Source organism: Oratosquilla oratoria, chromosome 19 (assembly GCF_046742065.1).
Source record: "Oratosquilla oratoria isolate Oo_2021 chromosome 19, ASM4674206v1, whole genome shotgun sequence".
NCBI classification, from domain to species: domain Eukaryota; kingdom Metazoa; phylum Arthropoda; class Malacostraca; order Stomatopoda; family Squillidae; genus Oratosquilla; species Oratosquilla oratoria.
In genome coordinates, this window is record NC_134795.1 from 15050403 (window position 1) to 15068008 (window position 17606).

The following is a 17606-nucleotide window of genomic DNA, read 5'->3' on the forward strand; positions in this document are numbered from 1 at the left end:
TCGACTTCTTCATCCACACTTTCGTCGGGCGTTTCCTCGCGAAGGACAGAGGACTCAGCAGGTCTGCAGAGATCGAGGAAGGATCTGCACCTGCCGCCGAAGAAGAACCCGAAGTCTGGAGTGACGCTCTCCAGAACTTCGAGGAAGACCCAGCAGGCCAGGACTCCGGTTGTAGATCCTGCGACCAGCTTATGCTCGAGAATGAAATTCTCCGAGAAAGGCTAGAGGAGGAAATTCTGCTAGCAACGCATCTCAGGAACGTCATCGACGACCTCAAGGCCTCTCTAGCAGTTCGAGGTTGATGTTAAGCCATCACAATCGTCGTCAATCAACGACTAGGCTACGCCCAAGTGCCTAAAGATGTATATTGCCCAGTATAAGAAGTTTTCTATTTCCTCTCTGGAGACAAACCCTGAGGAACACGTCAGTTGAAAATTACGCCAAACTGCCCAAAGACGTACATGGCCCATCATCATCGTCTTCAGTTTCTTCTCGGGAGACACATCCTGAAGAAGACGTCATCGATCTCGCCCTTCTTTCACCGAACTTGTATTTGCAGACCTTCGTGGTGAATACGTGTGTGCGCCGTTGTAACGACAGCCTCCTGTCCTGATAAACACTTCTTCTTCTTCCTTTTGGGCGTTCTGACTTCGAGTTCTGAAGGTTCTCGACCTCTTTGGCGAATCAGTACCCGAACTCAAAACGGAAGACTTTGATCCTCGACGTTCCAAATATCAGCCCTCTTGCTCTTACTTGCCTTCACGCTTTAGAAGCGTTCAGCCCACAGGGTCATCCCTCAGCTGAATAAAATCGCCTGGCGTCACTGGAAACAGAATCTTTCTTATTTGTTTCCCTGGTCATCAGTTCGCTGTGGTGGATGCGACTTCGTCCCCGCCCCGTGACAACAAAGCTCCCGCGTCGAGGCCGAGCGACGACCATTGATACTTGCCACTTGCCCCGGATGTACGGAAAATGAAGCCCAATACTGGCGGCTTCGTCCGTAGCAAAGTTCCATTAGGCACAGACTCCTCATTGTCTCAGTGTTCCCCAACCTTTTTTAGCTGCGACCCTAAATCCACTCTTAGCCTGGAGTCGCGACCCTAATTGTAATAATAAATTCAACCATTTCATGTTATATTTCTACGTACTTGCATAATGTTTATAAACTTTCGTTTTTATAGTTCAGTTTATATTTACTAGCACAATGAATTTAAATACATTTGAAACTTTAATGAAAAAAAGTTAAAGACCCTCTGGCGACCCTCAAAAACACCCTCGCGACCCTAGTTTGGGTCGCGACCCTGGGATTGAGAACCACTGCCTTAGACAATAAATTTATGAATTAAACTAGTTTGATAAACTAGAATAGGCTTTTTGTATATACAAATAATATAATGATATAGAGCATATTTCTTTAGGAAATTGTTTTTCTCAATATATATATATTCACACTGTGTGGCCCTTTCTTCTAATGAAAGGACCATTTACATGGTCAAACGGTATGTCAAACCCGGTTTGTCAGACAGGGGTTTGGGGTTGGGTTTGGCCGTGTGGGCGGGATGTCTCGTTGTCGAACAAGTTTGACAAATATGTTTGACAGCCGGGTGCCCCGTTCGCGCGGTTGGGCGTCGTTTCGAGCACTTGTTTGACAAATCCAGTTATAGATCACGCATCCGACCTAGTTATGGACCCAAAGGTCTCCTGTCGGCATGTTCCGCCTCTGCAATACTTTGTAATCCTTACAGAAAACCAACCAATATCCTTTCTTACATTCATTTTTACTTTTATCACCATCAAAACACCAAGTTGTCCGTTTTTTCATCAATGTTTTTGAGAGCTTTTATAACCTGTTTCCCTGAGATATTGGATAAGGAAATAAAATTGATTCATGACATTAGAGAAAATTGAAAATATCCGAAATATCTGATTGACAAGGTACAAAACAGATCTAGGAAATATTTTCTTAATACTTCTCATGTAAAACAATTCAATCATAAGTGTGTGTGTGTGTGTGTGTGTGTGTGTGTGTGTGTGTGTGTGTGTGTGTGTGTGTGTGTGAGAGAGAGAGAGAGAGAGATAAGAAATAGGAATCATTGAGGTGGAGGCAGATGTGGCGAATATAGGTTTAAGGAGAGAGAAGTAAGAAAAATAGAAATCTTATATTACATACATATTCGGAAAGACCAATTGCAATAGAAGGTGATGAGCTTACACCAGTAGACGCTCAGCTGCAGCTGAAGTCATCACCTCTGTCCTGTACGCTTTGACTGCTGGGGCAGGTAACAGTCATTGGTTGAAATCGGAGAAGAGTGCGGGATTCGAACCCACAAGTATGCAAATCCAAGATCAGCATTCTTCTGAATACTCCACCAGCGTTCAAGTAATTGTGATATTTGATGCACAAACACACTAAACAAGAGGAACAGATGAATCTAGGTCATTTCAAGATTATGGCCAAGTAGACACGAGACTGGAAGGGAGACTTTAGACCTGGATGTCTGGAAAGGATCGAGAAGAACGATATGATATCACGGAATGATTAAAGTCAAAATGAGAATCTTATCATCAAAGTAGGACGTTGAGGTGAAAGGAACTAGAAGCAGCTTAGAGTTGTCTTAGAGTTCTAGCTTTTCATTCCGTATGCAAATGACAGCCCTCATAATTGGTGTTATGGTTTCCAAATGTTGTTAAGTGTTGCATCTGTGTGTCTGCTTGCTTGGTAATATCGTAGTGTACATGATAGATTTAACGAAAATCAATTTCAGTCACCTTACCCGAGTAAACAATCACCCAGATCTATCTTCTTGTGCTTGCTTTATGCGATGCTTCTTGTACAACGGTTACCTAAATTCTGAATTTTTTTCTCTTATTTTTCAGGAACCATCTCAACCGTCAGCAACTCCTTCTTCGTTGCCGTTCTTCGCCGTCGCTTCCGGAGGTCAGGTGACGGACATACAGTTCTTCTCCTTAATATGGCCTGTTGCGACCTCTGCATTTCAATCACGGGTTATCCGTACACCACTATATCAGCCTACGTTGGTAAATGGATCTTCGGAGATGTCATGTGTCAGCTGTATGGCTTCCTCTGCTTCACTCTCAACGAGGCAAGACATTGTGGTGTGGGTTCAATGAATCTCCATTGTGATTTAAGTCATTACCGACCGAATGATCAGAGTAGACACCATATGACCTTGGAAACTTCATTAAATGTACAACGTTTTGCGTGCTGATTTTCAAGTACATAGACGCAGACATTGTGGTGTGGGTTCAGCAGGGGTCATAAACCAACTATCAATCTCCATTTTTTATTTAAGTCATTGCCGACCGAATAATCAGAGTAGACACCAAGTGACCATGGAAACTTCATTAAATGTACAACGTTTTACTTGCTGATTTTTTTCTTTCTTTTTTTTTAGTGCATAGACGTAGAATACAACCTCTAAGCTATTTATACATCTCGGAATGGATGAGTAAAAGACACTAGCACAGTGCATCCCACGGAGTTCCAATTAAGGTCTTTTCAACCTTTGTACATTTAATAAAGGTCCCTTTTCACATGGTGTCTGCCATCCCCATTGCCTCATGCTAATGTGACGTTCCTATTATACTATATGCCACATATTGAGTCAATTTGTTATTACATCAATTGATAGTCTTCCTTATGAACTGAATCATCATTATGGGTTTTCCCTGTTGAAGTCAATACGGTGTGAGCCAATGACTATTTTTAGTACCATCTTCCTTTAACGAATTTTATATTCTGCAGGATCAGCACAATGCACATGACAACAATTTTGTTGATACAATTACATGATTCTCTAATTATAGTAATGGTGATTATAATGATAAAGACAATAATATAGAAAATAACTTAGTCATAAGAAGTTCAACGTAGCAAAGAAAATGACAATGAGAGCAGTGACATAAATTATTTTGTTATCAGTAATGAAGTGCATTGCTCCTGACACGGGGCAGTGGGCGGGATGAAGAGATGACCCGTCATCCACGAGGAGCTAAGACGGATGGGAGGAAGGGGGTGTGGATGGGAGTGCGAGGGGTGGGAGTGGGTACTTGACCTCTGACTTGTCTGCCTCCCCGATAAGGGAGAAAAGGACCTTGGGACACAGATAGAGAGATAGGTAGAGAGATACAGATAGAGAGATAGGTTAATGATAATATAAGAGAGATAGGTTAATGATAATGTAGCCATGACGATAATTAGGTGATATTTGACAAGAATACAATAATGGTGATTATTATTATGATTATATAAACAATTATATAAAATTGATTACGTTAACATTACGAGTAGAGTTCATTAGTTCATTAAGTTGTAATAAAAAAAATAAAGTGACTTGGTTAATGATATAACAGGGTAAATTGCTCACTGTTACATTCTGTATTCTGGAAATATATAGACTAATAATATAATTAAATCAAAACAAATGTGTGTAAAAAAAAAAGTAAAATTGAGTCGAATCTATTAAGTGCATTTTTTCTGTATTAGTTCAGAGACGCTGATGACTGATGTAAAACAAATGCAACAAAGAAAGCGCTTCTAGATGTATAAGTATATAATAAAACCTGGCCGTCGCGATCCTCGATCGCAGGTCCCTCTGAGCGTGATGTTCGATACGTTCAGTTTTACAAGATAGTAGCGAGCGTGACTCACGTGCAGTGGGACCTTCGATCGAGGCTCACGAATGCCGGGTTTGATTATTTGAATTACATCCCTGCTACAAACGATTTGTTCCACAATATCTATTTACCTTTAATGGCTGTGATTTTTATTACTAATATCGTTCTATGTTTTTATTTTGTTTGGATGGTCAGTCTAGGGTCATGCACAAATCAGGTGCTAAGGGTGATCCGTCGATATAGTATCAAATTAGCTGTGAATTATCACAATCTTTATCGTGTTTATGTTCTTTCAGCTGTTGTTTGTATAACTTCCATTTTAACAGACATCACTTATCACATAACTACATACAAAGGCAAACAAAATTAATTTATTCTTATGGATTACCATTTTGGAATATGGAATTGGTGTTTCCTCTTAAATTACGGCAAGGCAAGTTGAAGCAGGAGTTTGGAAGGTTACCTGAGAAGGGAAAACTGAATGTAAATGTGGACAAAAATAGATTAATAAGATGTAGAAGGGGAGCAGGTGTTAATGAGTTATAGATGTGATCTAAAGGAGAGAGGCTGGAGGAAGTAAAGAATTCCAAGAGTTTAGGGTCTCGTGTAACAGGGGATAGAGGACTGGGGATATGTTTAATTATAAAGTGAAGGAACCAAGAGAGTGCTTGGAGATGGAGGTGAATGTATCATAAGAAGAATGTATCTAGGATAAATGCAAAGAGAAGATTATACGAAGGGGACATTTGTCAAAGGTACTGTATGGGACAGAACATTGGAATTTAAGAAAGGCAGTGGACAGGATGCAGGGATGACCCGTCATCCAGGAGGTGCCAAGAGTAAGAGGGAGGGAGGAGGGTGGAGGGGAGTGGAATATATAGGAAATGGAATGGGTGGGAGTGATTTCTATGCCTTTTTCTTTTTGGCTACTCCCCTGTGCAAGGGGGAAAAAGCCTTTGGTATATGTATGTATGCATGTGTGTAAGAGGAGGACCTTATGCTGTTTTGCATAAATTGCTTAGGAAGTATGGCGGTGGTTACGGGATTGAATAGAAATAGAAATGAAGTGAGGGAGAGAATGTGTGTGAACACTACATGAAATACTGTCATTGAGATAATCATAATAGTACGCCCTATTTACTACAGTAACCCTTGCATGAAGAAGGGGGTAATTTCAAATATGTAACACTAAGCACTCTCCTCTCTCAGCAATTCGTTGTAGACAACTTTGTCAGGATGGAGACTACAACATTAAAACTCCTGATACACCACAAATCTGCGATCATAAAGAAGTAATTTCTAACTCAGTGAACCTCTATACATGGAGCAAAAGCATTACGATGCGTTAGCCTATATTGAAGGTTAGGGTAGTCCCGACCACTTCATAAATTTTGACATGAGCTTTAACAATTATGAATCGAATAATCCTGTTGATTTTGGAGGAAACCTTTTCAACCCACTGTCAGTATTTCTCAAGTTGGATAGATTAACAGAAGACCTTACTAAACAGCCAAAGCTGGAAGTATTGAATGGCAGAAAAGAGACTTTCCTCACATTCATATTATACCTCGGCTGCAAAAAATCCATGTTCTACCTTAGTTGATGAGGTATTTTCTGTAAAGACACATAATCCGAGAGGAAACTTTTGGTTAAATCAAATGGTGCACAGCCCCTGTTGATCAGATATCCTATATAGCAATCACATGTGCTCGCTTTCCAAGAATGGAAGTGTAGGTGGGGGCCAATTGAACGGTTCCTAAAATCGAATATAGAGTTTACAATTAATAAGTTGTGCGAAATGCTGCTCCAATAAAGATGTTGTCCACACGTAGCACGTTTCGTGGCCAACTTGTCGGCAGTTCCCTCTCTCATTGTGCCATATAACCTTTACCTTTGTCTCAAGTATAATTCCCATATCAGCGTTGAGTGCCTTGATTTTATGAAGTGCAGTGTTTATGTTACAGTGGCAGTGGACAAGGTGCAGGGATGACCCGTCATTCAGGAGGTGCTAAGATAAGAGGGAGGGTGGAGGGGTGTGGAGTGTATTCAGGGATGGAATGGGTGGGAATGATTTTATGCCTTTTTCTTTTTGGCTACCCCGCTTGTAAGGGGGAAAAAGCCTTGGTATATGTATGTATGTATGTATGTATGTATGTATGTTTATGTTACAACGTATTTAGAGAAAGAATGTAGCAAAGTCCACTGAACGAAATCAGAAATTATAGTGGTCCGTTATGTTAACGCCTGGAGACTGCTTAGATTCCCCATTCACAGAAATTATCTTCCTTTGTCTAGCCTCGAGTTACGCCTTGAAAACGAGTAGGAAATTTACTTCGAGGGAAGAAGTGAAGAGAAAAAAATAGATATGAGGATGAATCGTGATACACTTTTTTTTTTTTTTTTTTTTTTTTTTTTTTTTTTTTACTTTGCAAGAAGAACGAACTCTCCGGAGGTCTTTTGTACACGGAGTACGTAAACATGACTAAAAATAAGAAAACAAAATTAAATGAAAAAGGAACAACTACATCTTTTTGGGTCGAATACAAAAAAAAATATACTCGAAAAAATACCGAGCAGTTCTTTTTTATGAAGAGTCTCCTCTCTTACAAACGAGGGCTTACATTCCTTAAGAGTTTGATAACTGTTAACGATGTTGAACATGGGGCATACAAAGAGGCTGTTACCGCTGTGGATCTCTTTGATGAAAAGAATAGTTGGGAAAAGACCTTAGTGGAAATAGTTAATCACACTAACAATCGAATCCGATTGAAGGTAACGTATGTCCCACAATGTTGGTGTTTTGTGAGTTAAAGAAACAGTTTGAAATATAAAAAACGAAGGACTACGTTCCAAGTGACTCTCTTCACAAGGTCAAGCTGAATGAATATAATAGGGAGATTTATCTTTGGTGCGTCCGCCCATACACAAGTTGTTCAAATAATCCGTTTTCAAAGGAGGTGAGTGACGCAGTTGGTGAAAAATGTAGACATATGCTATGGTTCTCAACCTTTTTCACTCCATTTCCCCCCTTCGTAAACTCTAGACATTCGCGTGGCCCCTCTTCATTTTTCTTGCAAATCTCACTCTCCTAAATAAAAATAAATAAAAAAATAAAAATCATAGTTATCTTAGGTTTGATTTTTTTTTTTTTTTTTTTTTTTTTTTTTTGTGATATACTTAATTTACAATACTAGACCATAAAAGACTAGCGGACACTAGCAGTCCATGGCTGCCCCTAAATTTTTGTCATGTCTCCTTTGGGGGCCATGACCCCCAGTTTGAGACCCACTGGACTTTATACAGTGGTGACCTGTTCCTTGAGAGGGGGCACAGGGGACGAAGTATTCCTGGAAAAATGACGAGGTGCAAGCTTCACTTGATCACCAATTTTTTTTAAGTATGAGGCCTATCAATGGTCCAGCTGTAGGAAATGGCACCAATTTCTTCTGTTCTTACAATGTACGCGTATCGCCTCCTCTCGTGTGTGTGTGTGTGTGTGTGTGTGTGTGTGTGTGTGTGTGTGTGTGTGTGTGTGTGTGTGTGTGTGTGTGTGTGTGTGTGTGTGTGTGTGTGTGTGTGTGTGTGTGTGTGTGTGTGTGTGTGTGTGTGTGTGTGTGTGCGTGTGCGTGTGCGTGTGCGTGTGCGTGTGCGTGTGTGTGTGTGTGTGTGTGTGTGTGTGTGTGTGTGTGTGTGTGTGTGTGTGTTCGAAAAAAGCTGTGATTTTATCCTGGCGTGGGTGTGGATGAAATGTCCCCCTCCCGCTCCTGATCTCGTGGCCAGCTTTTCCCCGTCTCTCTAAAGTAGCACGTGTTGCAGTCCATGCACTTCACCTCGTAGACTGCCCCTGTTCGGCCCTTCTTGCACTCTCGATCTTTGACCTTCGTGAGAGCGCCGTGCAAGGTATTGCTTGGTTTATGTGCCACATTGACCCCATTTTTCCGAAGCAGTTTTGCCGTAATCTCAGAACACCGCAGAGCAGTGAGCAGAAGGGACCAGAGTTCGGCGATATTCAGACATTGTGACGAATATCAGCATGAGTTTGATTGGCAGGGCGCGGATGTTTTGTACAAAAACAACAACAAGTGTAGCAGGCTGTTTTTGGGAGCGTGGGCTAACGACGAAGACAGCATAAACAGATACGCCACATCTAACCCCACTTTCAGAGGGGCAAGGGAAAGGATGCGCGGAACAGACACTCAAAGGCAGGCGAGAACCTCGGAAAGATTATGCCCGGGGGCGGGAAAGGACTTTTCATCCACACCCACGCCAGGACAAAATCACAGACATTTGGTCACTTGGATAATTGTGACGGGAGAATGAAAACAGAGGACACAGTGACCTCGCCGAGTGTACTACATGTATTGCCTTTTATGTATATAAAGGAGGATTAACTACCTCCCATTGTAACGCCTGAAGGCGATCTCTGGACAGGGTTCACAACGTTGGGATTAAATTACCTGTTTCTGAATGTTTTTTACTTTTTTCCATATATATATATAATGTATGTTAAAATATGCATGTATACCGTACATTGTACGAGGGTGACTAATGAGAGTATACTAACAATGTAAAATATTGCATTAATCACTTCAATAAGCACTACAACAAAACGTGCGTAAGCTTTGAAGGCGTATTCGAAAACTGACGCCACTTCGGGTTGGCAGGAAAACTCACAGACACGTGCGTGTTCTCCTTGGTTCTTAGGTACAAACTTTTAACAAAAATAACATAATTCTAATCACTTAAAATATATAGATTTCATAGTAATCATATATAAAGGGGAAAAGCATGTATTTCCCAATCTCCTCACAAGTGCAATGAATGACAATCATACAATGCCATTAGCATGCATGCACTCCACAACAACATCGCTGTCCCTGAGGCAGATGGATTTTTCTAATATTTTCTCTCTCTGTTTCCAACATGTCTGTGCGGATGCCAAACAGGTTCAGATGAACACTTTATTTGCCTTGGCAATTTTCCGGTACATCTCCGTCTGTCGCCCAGAGATGAGTTAGTTGAAACCCAATATATATATATATATATATATATATAATATATATATATATATATATATATATATATATATATATATATTTACATATATATATGTATATATATATACATATATATATATATGTAAATATATATATATATATCTATATATATATATTTATATATATATAGGTATACATATATATATATACATATATATATGTATATATACTGTATATATATGTATATATATGTATATATATATATATATATATATATATATATATATATTGCTAAACAGAAATGTAGTAGCACATTTGTAAATGACACACAGGAAACCCACAGTTGGAGAAAATAAACTTCGAATAAAGAAGAATCATATTTCGGCTATCAACTGTAGCCCTCTTCAGGAAAGTACATATGACAGAGGACAAAGGGGACTTATAAGCTACAGAAAAGAGAAGGTTATCTGTCCACATTCCTTCTCTTTTCTGTAGCTTATAAGTCCCCTTTGTCTTCTGTCTTATGTACTTTCCTGAAGAGGGCTACAGTTGATAGCCGAAATATAGGATTCTTCTTTATTCGAAGTTTATTTTCTCCGACTGTGGGTTTCCTGTGTGTCATATATATACATATACATTTATATATATATATATATATATATATATATACATATGTATATATATATAAATATATATATATGTATATATATACACATATATATATACATTTATATATATATATATATATATTTATATATATATATATATAGATATATATATATATATATATATATACTGTTTCAATTTTACTTTATTCCCATGCCATGATACTATTTTCCTCAAAATAGTTTTTCTATTGTCTCTGCTACTATGACCTTCCCCTAAAATTATTCTTTTGTTTGTTTTGCTCCTGCACTGTGCTTGATTCTTTCAGCTCTGTGGATGGCTTTCACCTTTCAGGTTATACAGTCGTCTATGGTAAACTTGCATAAGATATACAAAATAGATTACAATTCGATGATAATCAGAGGAAAAGATTATATTAATACCACCGTCTTTTAGAGTTTAATATTATTTCATTGTGCATGGACCAGGTAAGGTATTTTTATGTAACTTAACTATGCTGCATGTATCACCGTCATGCTGAATTTTTCACCACGCAACTACTTACTCTACACAATATCTGGAATAATGTTGCTCTTGTTCTACTGTTTATCATATTCGGTGAACCTCACATTACACCTTCCGTATAGTGGAATGCTTTGCAAGTTTTGTTTTAACCTAAGCCAAACGTTTTCATCTGACCCTTAGACAAAAGTTTTTAATCATTTCTCGTTCATTCTTTAGGCTTGGTGATGTATTTTTCTGATGCAGTTCTATCTAAATACAGATCAGTTTATGTACCTGAGAGAGCCCTAAACTAAATATGCTGAAAAATAGAACAGCTTTACTCCCCAGAAAATTGTATGATAATGTCCTCTGTTACAGTTGTCAGTTGTGGACGAACCCTGTTTCGTTGCCCCTGGGAACGCCAAATGAAATTATTCTCGCTCCCTTGTACCTGTTTGGGATATTGACTTTATTTAATGTAATTGACATTCTTGGAACTTTAGTGACATACTTACGAAGCAAGTTGCTCAGCAATTTTATGGGTGGAGACAAGTCTCCAATCAAGAAAGTGCCTTCCTGTCTACCCTGTCATAAGCCTTTTCCAGATCCATAAAAGCCAAAAATACATCCTTATCTTTTCCTATAACTTTCTCACATATCTGTCTTACCACAAAAATCTGATCTACGCAACCTCTACCTGTCCTAAATCCTCACTACTCCTCGGTAATCACTCCCTCTGTTCCTCTCCTAATCCTTTCAATCAAGATCCCCCCATAAGCCTTCCCAACTACATTTGATAAGCTAATTCCTCTGAAACTACTACACTCATACTTGTCCCCTTTTCCCTTGTAAAGTGGAACTATACAGGCACTCCTCCAGTCCTCCGGCACTCTACCCTCTCTCCAGCAAACATTACATAACCTCACCAGCCAGTCCACCATCAATGTACCTCCTTTTTTTTTAGACATTCTGCATGGCATCCATCCAGACTAGATGCCTTACCAGCTCTCATCATCTTAACAACTGCCTTCACTTCATCCTCACTCATCACTCTCATTTTCCTAGCAATTCCCACTGCAACTATCTTTCCCTCCCAATCCTCCTTCACATTTAACAACTCCCTAAAATACTGTGCCCATCTTCCTCTTACTGCCTTCTCTTCCATTATCATCTCTCCATATACACCATTTACCTTTTCTTCTCTACTTGATTCGCCTCCTCTTCCTCTCTTAATTTCTTTCCAAAACATCTTTTTATTACTTTCAAAATGTTCTGTCATACTCTTACCCCATTTCACATCTGCTCTCCTCTTTGCCTCCTTTACCTTGTGCTTTACTTCTCTTTTCTTTTCTTTGTACCTCTCATATGACTCCCTCGTCCTATTTTGTAACCAATCTGTGAAAGCTTGCTTCGGACATATGGAAAGAATGAGTTTAGAAAGACTAGTAAAAGAGGTATGGAAGGCAGATGTGGAGGGAGTGAACACGAGGAAGCGAACTAGGATGAGATGGATGGATGGGATGAAGGGGGCTTTGGGAAGAGGGGAATTTCTGTTGAGGAAGGACGGGAGAGGACAGAAGACAGGGATGAATGGAGAATGGTTGTATATGGATGATGTTGTGATGCATGAGGTAGAATGGGTTGGGGGATGGTTGGTGAGGTAGTATGTGTGAGAAAAATTTGACGCAGCCAGAAGGGATTTCTCCCCGTCTTCTCCTTTTCTGCATGGGGGGACGGAGAGGGGGGTCGCCAATTTAATGAAGCGGCATTGCTGTGGATGTGCTGTGTCTTGCGACACTGCCTCTAACCCAGGGCAGTGGACAAGATGCAGGGATGACCCGTCATCCAGGAGGTGCCAAGATATGAGGGAGGGTGGAGGGGAGTGGAGTGTATTAGGGATGGGATGGGTGGGAATGTTTTTTGTGCCTTTTTCTTTTTGGCTACCTCCCTTGTAAGGGGGATAAAGCCTTTGGTATATGTATGTATGTATGTACCTTTATGACTCTACTTCGATACAAAACTACCCCCAAGGATGATACATACATAGACCAAAGGCTTTTTCCCCCTACACGGGGGGTAGCCAAAAAGAAAAAGGCATAGAAACCACTCCCACCCATTCCACCTCCCACACATTCCACTCCCCTCCACCCTCCTCCCTCCCTCTTATCTTGGCACCTCCTGGATGACGGGTCATCCCTGCATCCTGTCCACTGCCCTGGGTCAGAGGCAGTGTCGCAAGACACAGCACATCCACAGCAAGGCCGCTTCATAAATTCGGCGATACCCCCCCCCCTCTCCGTCCTGAACCCAAATGTAATGGCTTCATCAGAATTAGGTGTGTCCCTCGCAACTGGTGTCATTTCTGCCCAGTCTGTTCGACTCGGTGTCGGATATTCTATCTATTCTAAGCCATTAGAACTCCGTAGATTTGAAGGGTATTTGATCGACCTTGGAAAGGTTTTAGACACTTAAACTTTACGGGCTAAATGAATTTCATGTGGGCTAGGTTGTAAGGCGACGACTACCAGAAGTGTTATGTCTGGATGTTATAAAGTATAAGATAGATTTTTTCATCCTCCTTTCTTAATCCAAACCGCTTTCTCGTTTTCACGGAGAAAAAAGAGAGAGAGAAAATTATGGAGAGACAGAAAACAAAGGAAATAAAAAGAATGAGTAAAAGAACTTTAGAAATGAAGAAAAAAAAAGAAGAAAAAAAGGGAAAGGAGGGAGGAAAAGAAAGAAAGGCGAACAGAAGATTTGCTTTCTAATGCAGAGTTGAGTCATGGCAGAGTACCCACTCTCCTCTCCATTTCCCCTCAACTCTCCATTTCCCTTCTTTCCGAATAAGAATAACGTGATTTCCCCTTCGCTCTACTTGTAGAGGCATCTAAGACAGGTACTTCACCTACTTGTATCGCCATCCTTCTAAATAGTCTCTATGTATGACACAGTTGCGACCCGTTTTCTAAAATTCTCTCATTTCTTCTTTGACACTTTCGATTATTTTATTACAATAAGATAGAAATGTCATTTCTAAGACAAATGTAAAATATTGTGTTATTGGATCATATTCCATACTTTCATCATCGATTTGCATTTTGCATAACTTCAGGTTAATTCACATTCTCCATGTTTCCCCTCCAATGTCTTAGTGTCCTCCGCGAGTGTGTGTGTGTGTGTGTATTCACTTGGTCTTTGGATCACGTGTTGGACTCGTGATCGACAGCTATTTCCCTCCTGGAAGAGAGCTCAGAGCTCGTAGGTCCGATCTATGGGTAATGCTATGACCTTGCACACACACACACACACCCAACTCCCCGCCCACGAGAGTTGGAGTAACACCCCTCAGCGCTGCGATACTGATATTATTTCAGCCCCGGGCGAGGGTCGAACCCGGACCTCCGTAGTGTGTGTGTGTGTGTGTGTGTGTGTGTGTGTGTGTGTGTGTGTGTGTGTGTGTGTGTGTGTGTGTGTGTGTGTGTGTGTGTGTGTGTGTGTGTGTGTGTGTGTGTGTGTGTGTGTGTGTGTGTGTGTGTGTGTTTACCTAGTTGTATTTACCTAGTTGTATTTTACGGGAAGGGGAGCTATGCTCGTGGGATCCCGTCTTCATATCTCATTTTATCTCAACTATTTTTAAATTCATGTATTGTTTTTGCACACACCACTTTCTCATCTAACTTGTTCCAACTGTCTATTACTCTGTGAGGAAAGCTGTTCTTTTTCAAATCTCTTCTATAGCTGTCTTTTTTTATTTTCTTTCCGTGTCCTCTTGTATTTCTGTCATCCCATTTTATCAGATTCTCTCTATCAGTAATTTCTATGCCTTTCATGATTCTGTAAATAGCTATCAAATCTCCTCTCTCTCTTCTTTCCTCTAGTGTCTGTAATTTAAGTTTTTGTAGTCTCTCTTCATATGATAGTTTTGAGAGTGTTGGTGCCAGTTTTGTGATTGCTCTTTGTATTCTTTCAAGTTTTTTTATACATTTTTTTGTACTTGGTGACCATATCGTTGCTGCATATTCCAATCTTGGTCTTATCAGGGTGATTAGGATTTTCCTCACCATTTCTTCATCCAGGTATGTAAATGCCACTTTGATTGTTCATATTAAATTATAAGTTTCTCCAAAAATCTTATTTATATTATTCATAACAATGACTCCCAGGTCCTTCTCATTTTCAACTTTTTTTATTCCTTCTTCTCCCAATTTATATGATCCTGTTATTCTGTTTTTGCTTTTTCCAAATTCCATTATACTACACTTTTTTGTATTGAACTCCATCTCCCACTTCCTACTCCATTCTTGTACTTTATTTAGATCTCTCTGTAGTGATTCACAATCTTCTTCAGTTTTCACTCTTTTCAGTAATTTTGCATCATCTGCAAAGAAGCTCATATAGCTTTCAATTCCTTCATCCATATCATTAATATATATAGCAAACATTATTGGGGCCAGAACTGTTCCCTGCGGGACACCGCTTATTACTTCATTCCATTTTGAGTGCTGATCTCTTATCACTACTCTCATTTTTCTTTCTTGCAAAAAGTCTTCCATCCAATTTAGCAATTTACCTTGTATTCCTCCTTCATATTCTAATTTCTTAAGCAACTTCTTATGTGGTACTTTGTCAAAAGCTTTTTTTAGGTCTAGAAATGCACAATCAGCCCATCCATCTCTTTCTTGTATTATATCTATTAGCCTTGAATAGAAACATATTAAATTGGTGACGCATGATCGTCCTTGTCTGAATCCAAATTGCCTTGGATTTAGTACGTTGTTTTTTTCCAAGTATTTTACCCATCTACTTTTGATCATTCTTTCACAAATTTTTGCTATTGTACTTGTTAGAGAGACTGGTCTATAGTTGGTAGGTTCTTCTTTATTTCCTCCTTTATATAGGAACTGCTTATTATGCTATGTATTTTGTCTGCCAGTTCATTCCTGCATTCTTTCAGAATCCAGTTTGCTATTTCATCTGGCCCATGCGATTTTCTGACATCAAAATTACCCAAGTGTGTCAATATTTCATTCTTTGTTACTTCTATTTCTTCCATAGGGGGGGACTTTTTCTTTCCACTCAATCTCTTCAGGTTGTATATTTTCCCTTGTAAACACTGATTTAAAATGTTTGTTCATAATTTCTGCCATTTCCATTTCCTCAGTGTATTCAACTCCTCCTTGTCTTAATTTCTCCAAGTCTTGTTTGTTTTTCAATTTATTGTTTACAAATCTGTAGAATAGTTTTGGTTGATCTTTACACTTTTCTATAACATCTTTTTCATATTTTCTTTTTTCCTCTCTGCACTTTTGTACATATTCATTTCTATAACCAGTATATATTTTCCATTTTTCAGGTCTTCTGTCTTTTTTCCATCTGGTCCAGGCTTTGTCTCTTTTGTCTTTTAACTCCCTACAACTTTTGTTGTACCAGCATTTTACATATTCTTTTTCTTGTTTTTGTCTTGGGACATACTTTTCCACTCCTTTTTTGTAAATTTTTGTCAAAATATTCCATTTCTCTTCCACTGATGTTTCTTCTTTGTATATTTCTTCCCAGTTTTCTTGTTGGAAGAATTCTCTTATTTTATCAAAGTTTGTTTTTTCATACATCATTCTTCCTTTTCTATATTGTTCATTTCTTTTCATATATTTTTCTTCATTAAGTTCCAGTTCAATCAATATGTGGTCACTTTTACCTATTGGTGTTTTATATTCAATCTTGTCCACTATTCTAGGTTCAGATGTAATTATTAAGTCTAGCCTCGATGGTTCTTCTTCATTTCTATACCTAGTGTTCTCTTGTATCCATTGTGTCATTGAATGGTCAGTAATCATCTCAAGTAGAGCATTTCCCCATGAGTCATCACCACTCTTTACTGTCATTTCTTCCCAGCAGATTTCTTTGCAATTAAAGTCGCCCATCATAACTATTCTTCCTCCGTCTTCCATTATTTTAGTTAATGCTATCTTTGTGTCCTCTAACATACTTTTATATTCACTCTCCTCCCATGAGGCTGTTTTCGGAGGCACATAATTGATCACAAATTTTCTGCTCTTCTTATCTCTGTCTTCCACTTCTATCATAATCATCTCTACTGTATTCTTTCCATATATGACACCTTTCACGTTTATATCCTTCTTAGTCAGGAACATAACTCCACCCCCTTGCTTTTTCTCTCTGTTTCTAATCCAATAATTGTATGCATCATGTCCTACACTGTTGGGTGGTAGTGGGCCTTTTAATTTTGTTTCTACAATTCCCATTATGTCCGGTTCTTTTTCTTTCAAATAATCATTCAGCTCATTCAATCCTGTTATTAATCCATCTATATTTGTGTAAGACACTCTTAGTTTTCTGCCACTTCCATTGTGTTCTCTGTTTCCCTTATGTTTTTCTTTTGTATGTCGAACTTCCTTAGTTTCATGTTCACTACTCTCCAATAGAATCTCTCTTTCTCTGACTCCGTTCTGTTCTCGTTTTTTGCCTTAGCTTCCAGTCTTTTCTGCTTTTCTTCCTCTCTTTCCTCTTTATTCATTTCTCTTTTTATCCATATCTTTTTGTATTGTTCACTTGTTGCTAGTTTCCCTGTTTTGGATAAGATATTCTCTGCCGTTGTTTGTGACTTGAATTTAATCTTAATTGGTCTGGTCTTGTCTGTGCTATACTTTCCGAGTCTAAATTTCTCTTCGATTTGTTTCATAATTTCTGGTTCATCTTCCTGAACTGATTCTAGTAATTGGCTTACTTTTTCATTTTCCTCTTTGATTCTTGTGGTTCTATCTGTGTTGTGTTTCTCTTCCATTCCTAATATAATTATACATTTCTTCTTGTCTGCTAAATCCCTTACTATATTCTCCTTTT

At 39.1% G+C, this 17606-nt stretch overlaps 1 protein-coding gene across 1 annotated transcript in view; it reads left to right on the forward strand.

The window, feature by feature from the left end:
• The window catches only part of LOC143035552 (rhodopsin, G0-coupled-like), a 51535-nt gene that overhangs the window by 12987 nt on the left and 20942 nt on the right, over nucleotides 1–17606 (forward strand). The window contains exons 2-3 of the mRNA XM_076202418.1: nucleotides 2878–3104; nucleotides 9585–9651. Coding sequence (XP_076058533.1) covers nucleotides 2878–3104; nucleotides 9585–9651 — 294 coding nt within the window. The remainder of the gene's footprint in view (nucleotides 1–2877; nucleotides 3105–9584; nucleotides 9652–17606) is intronic.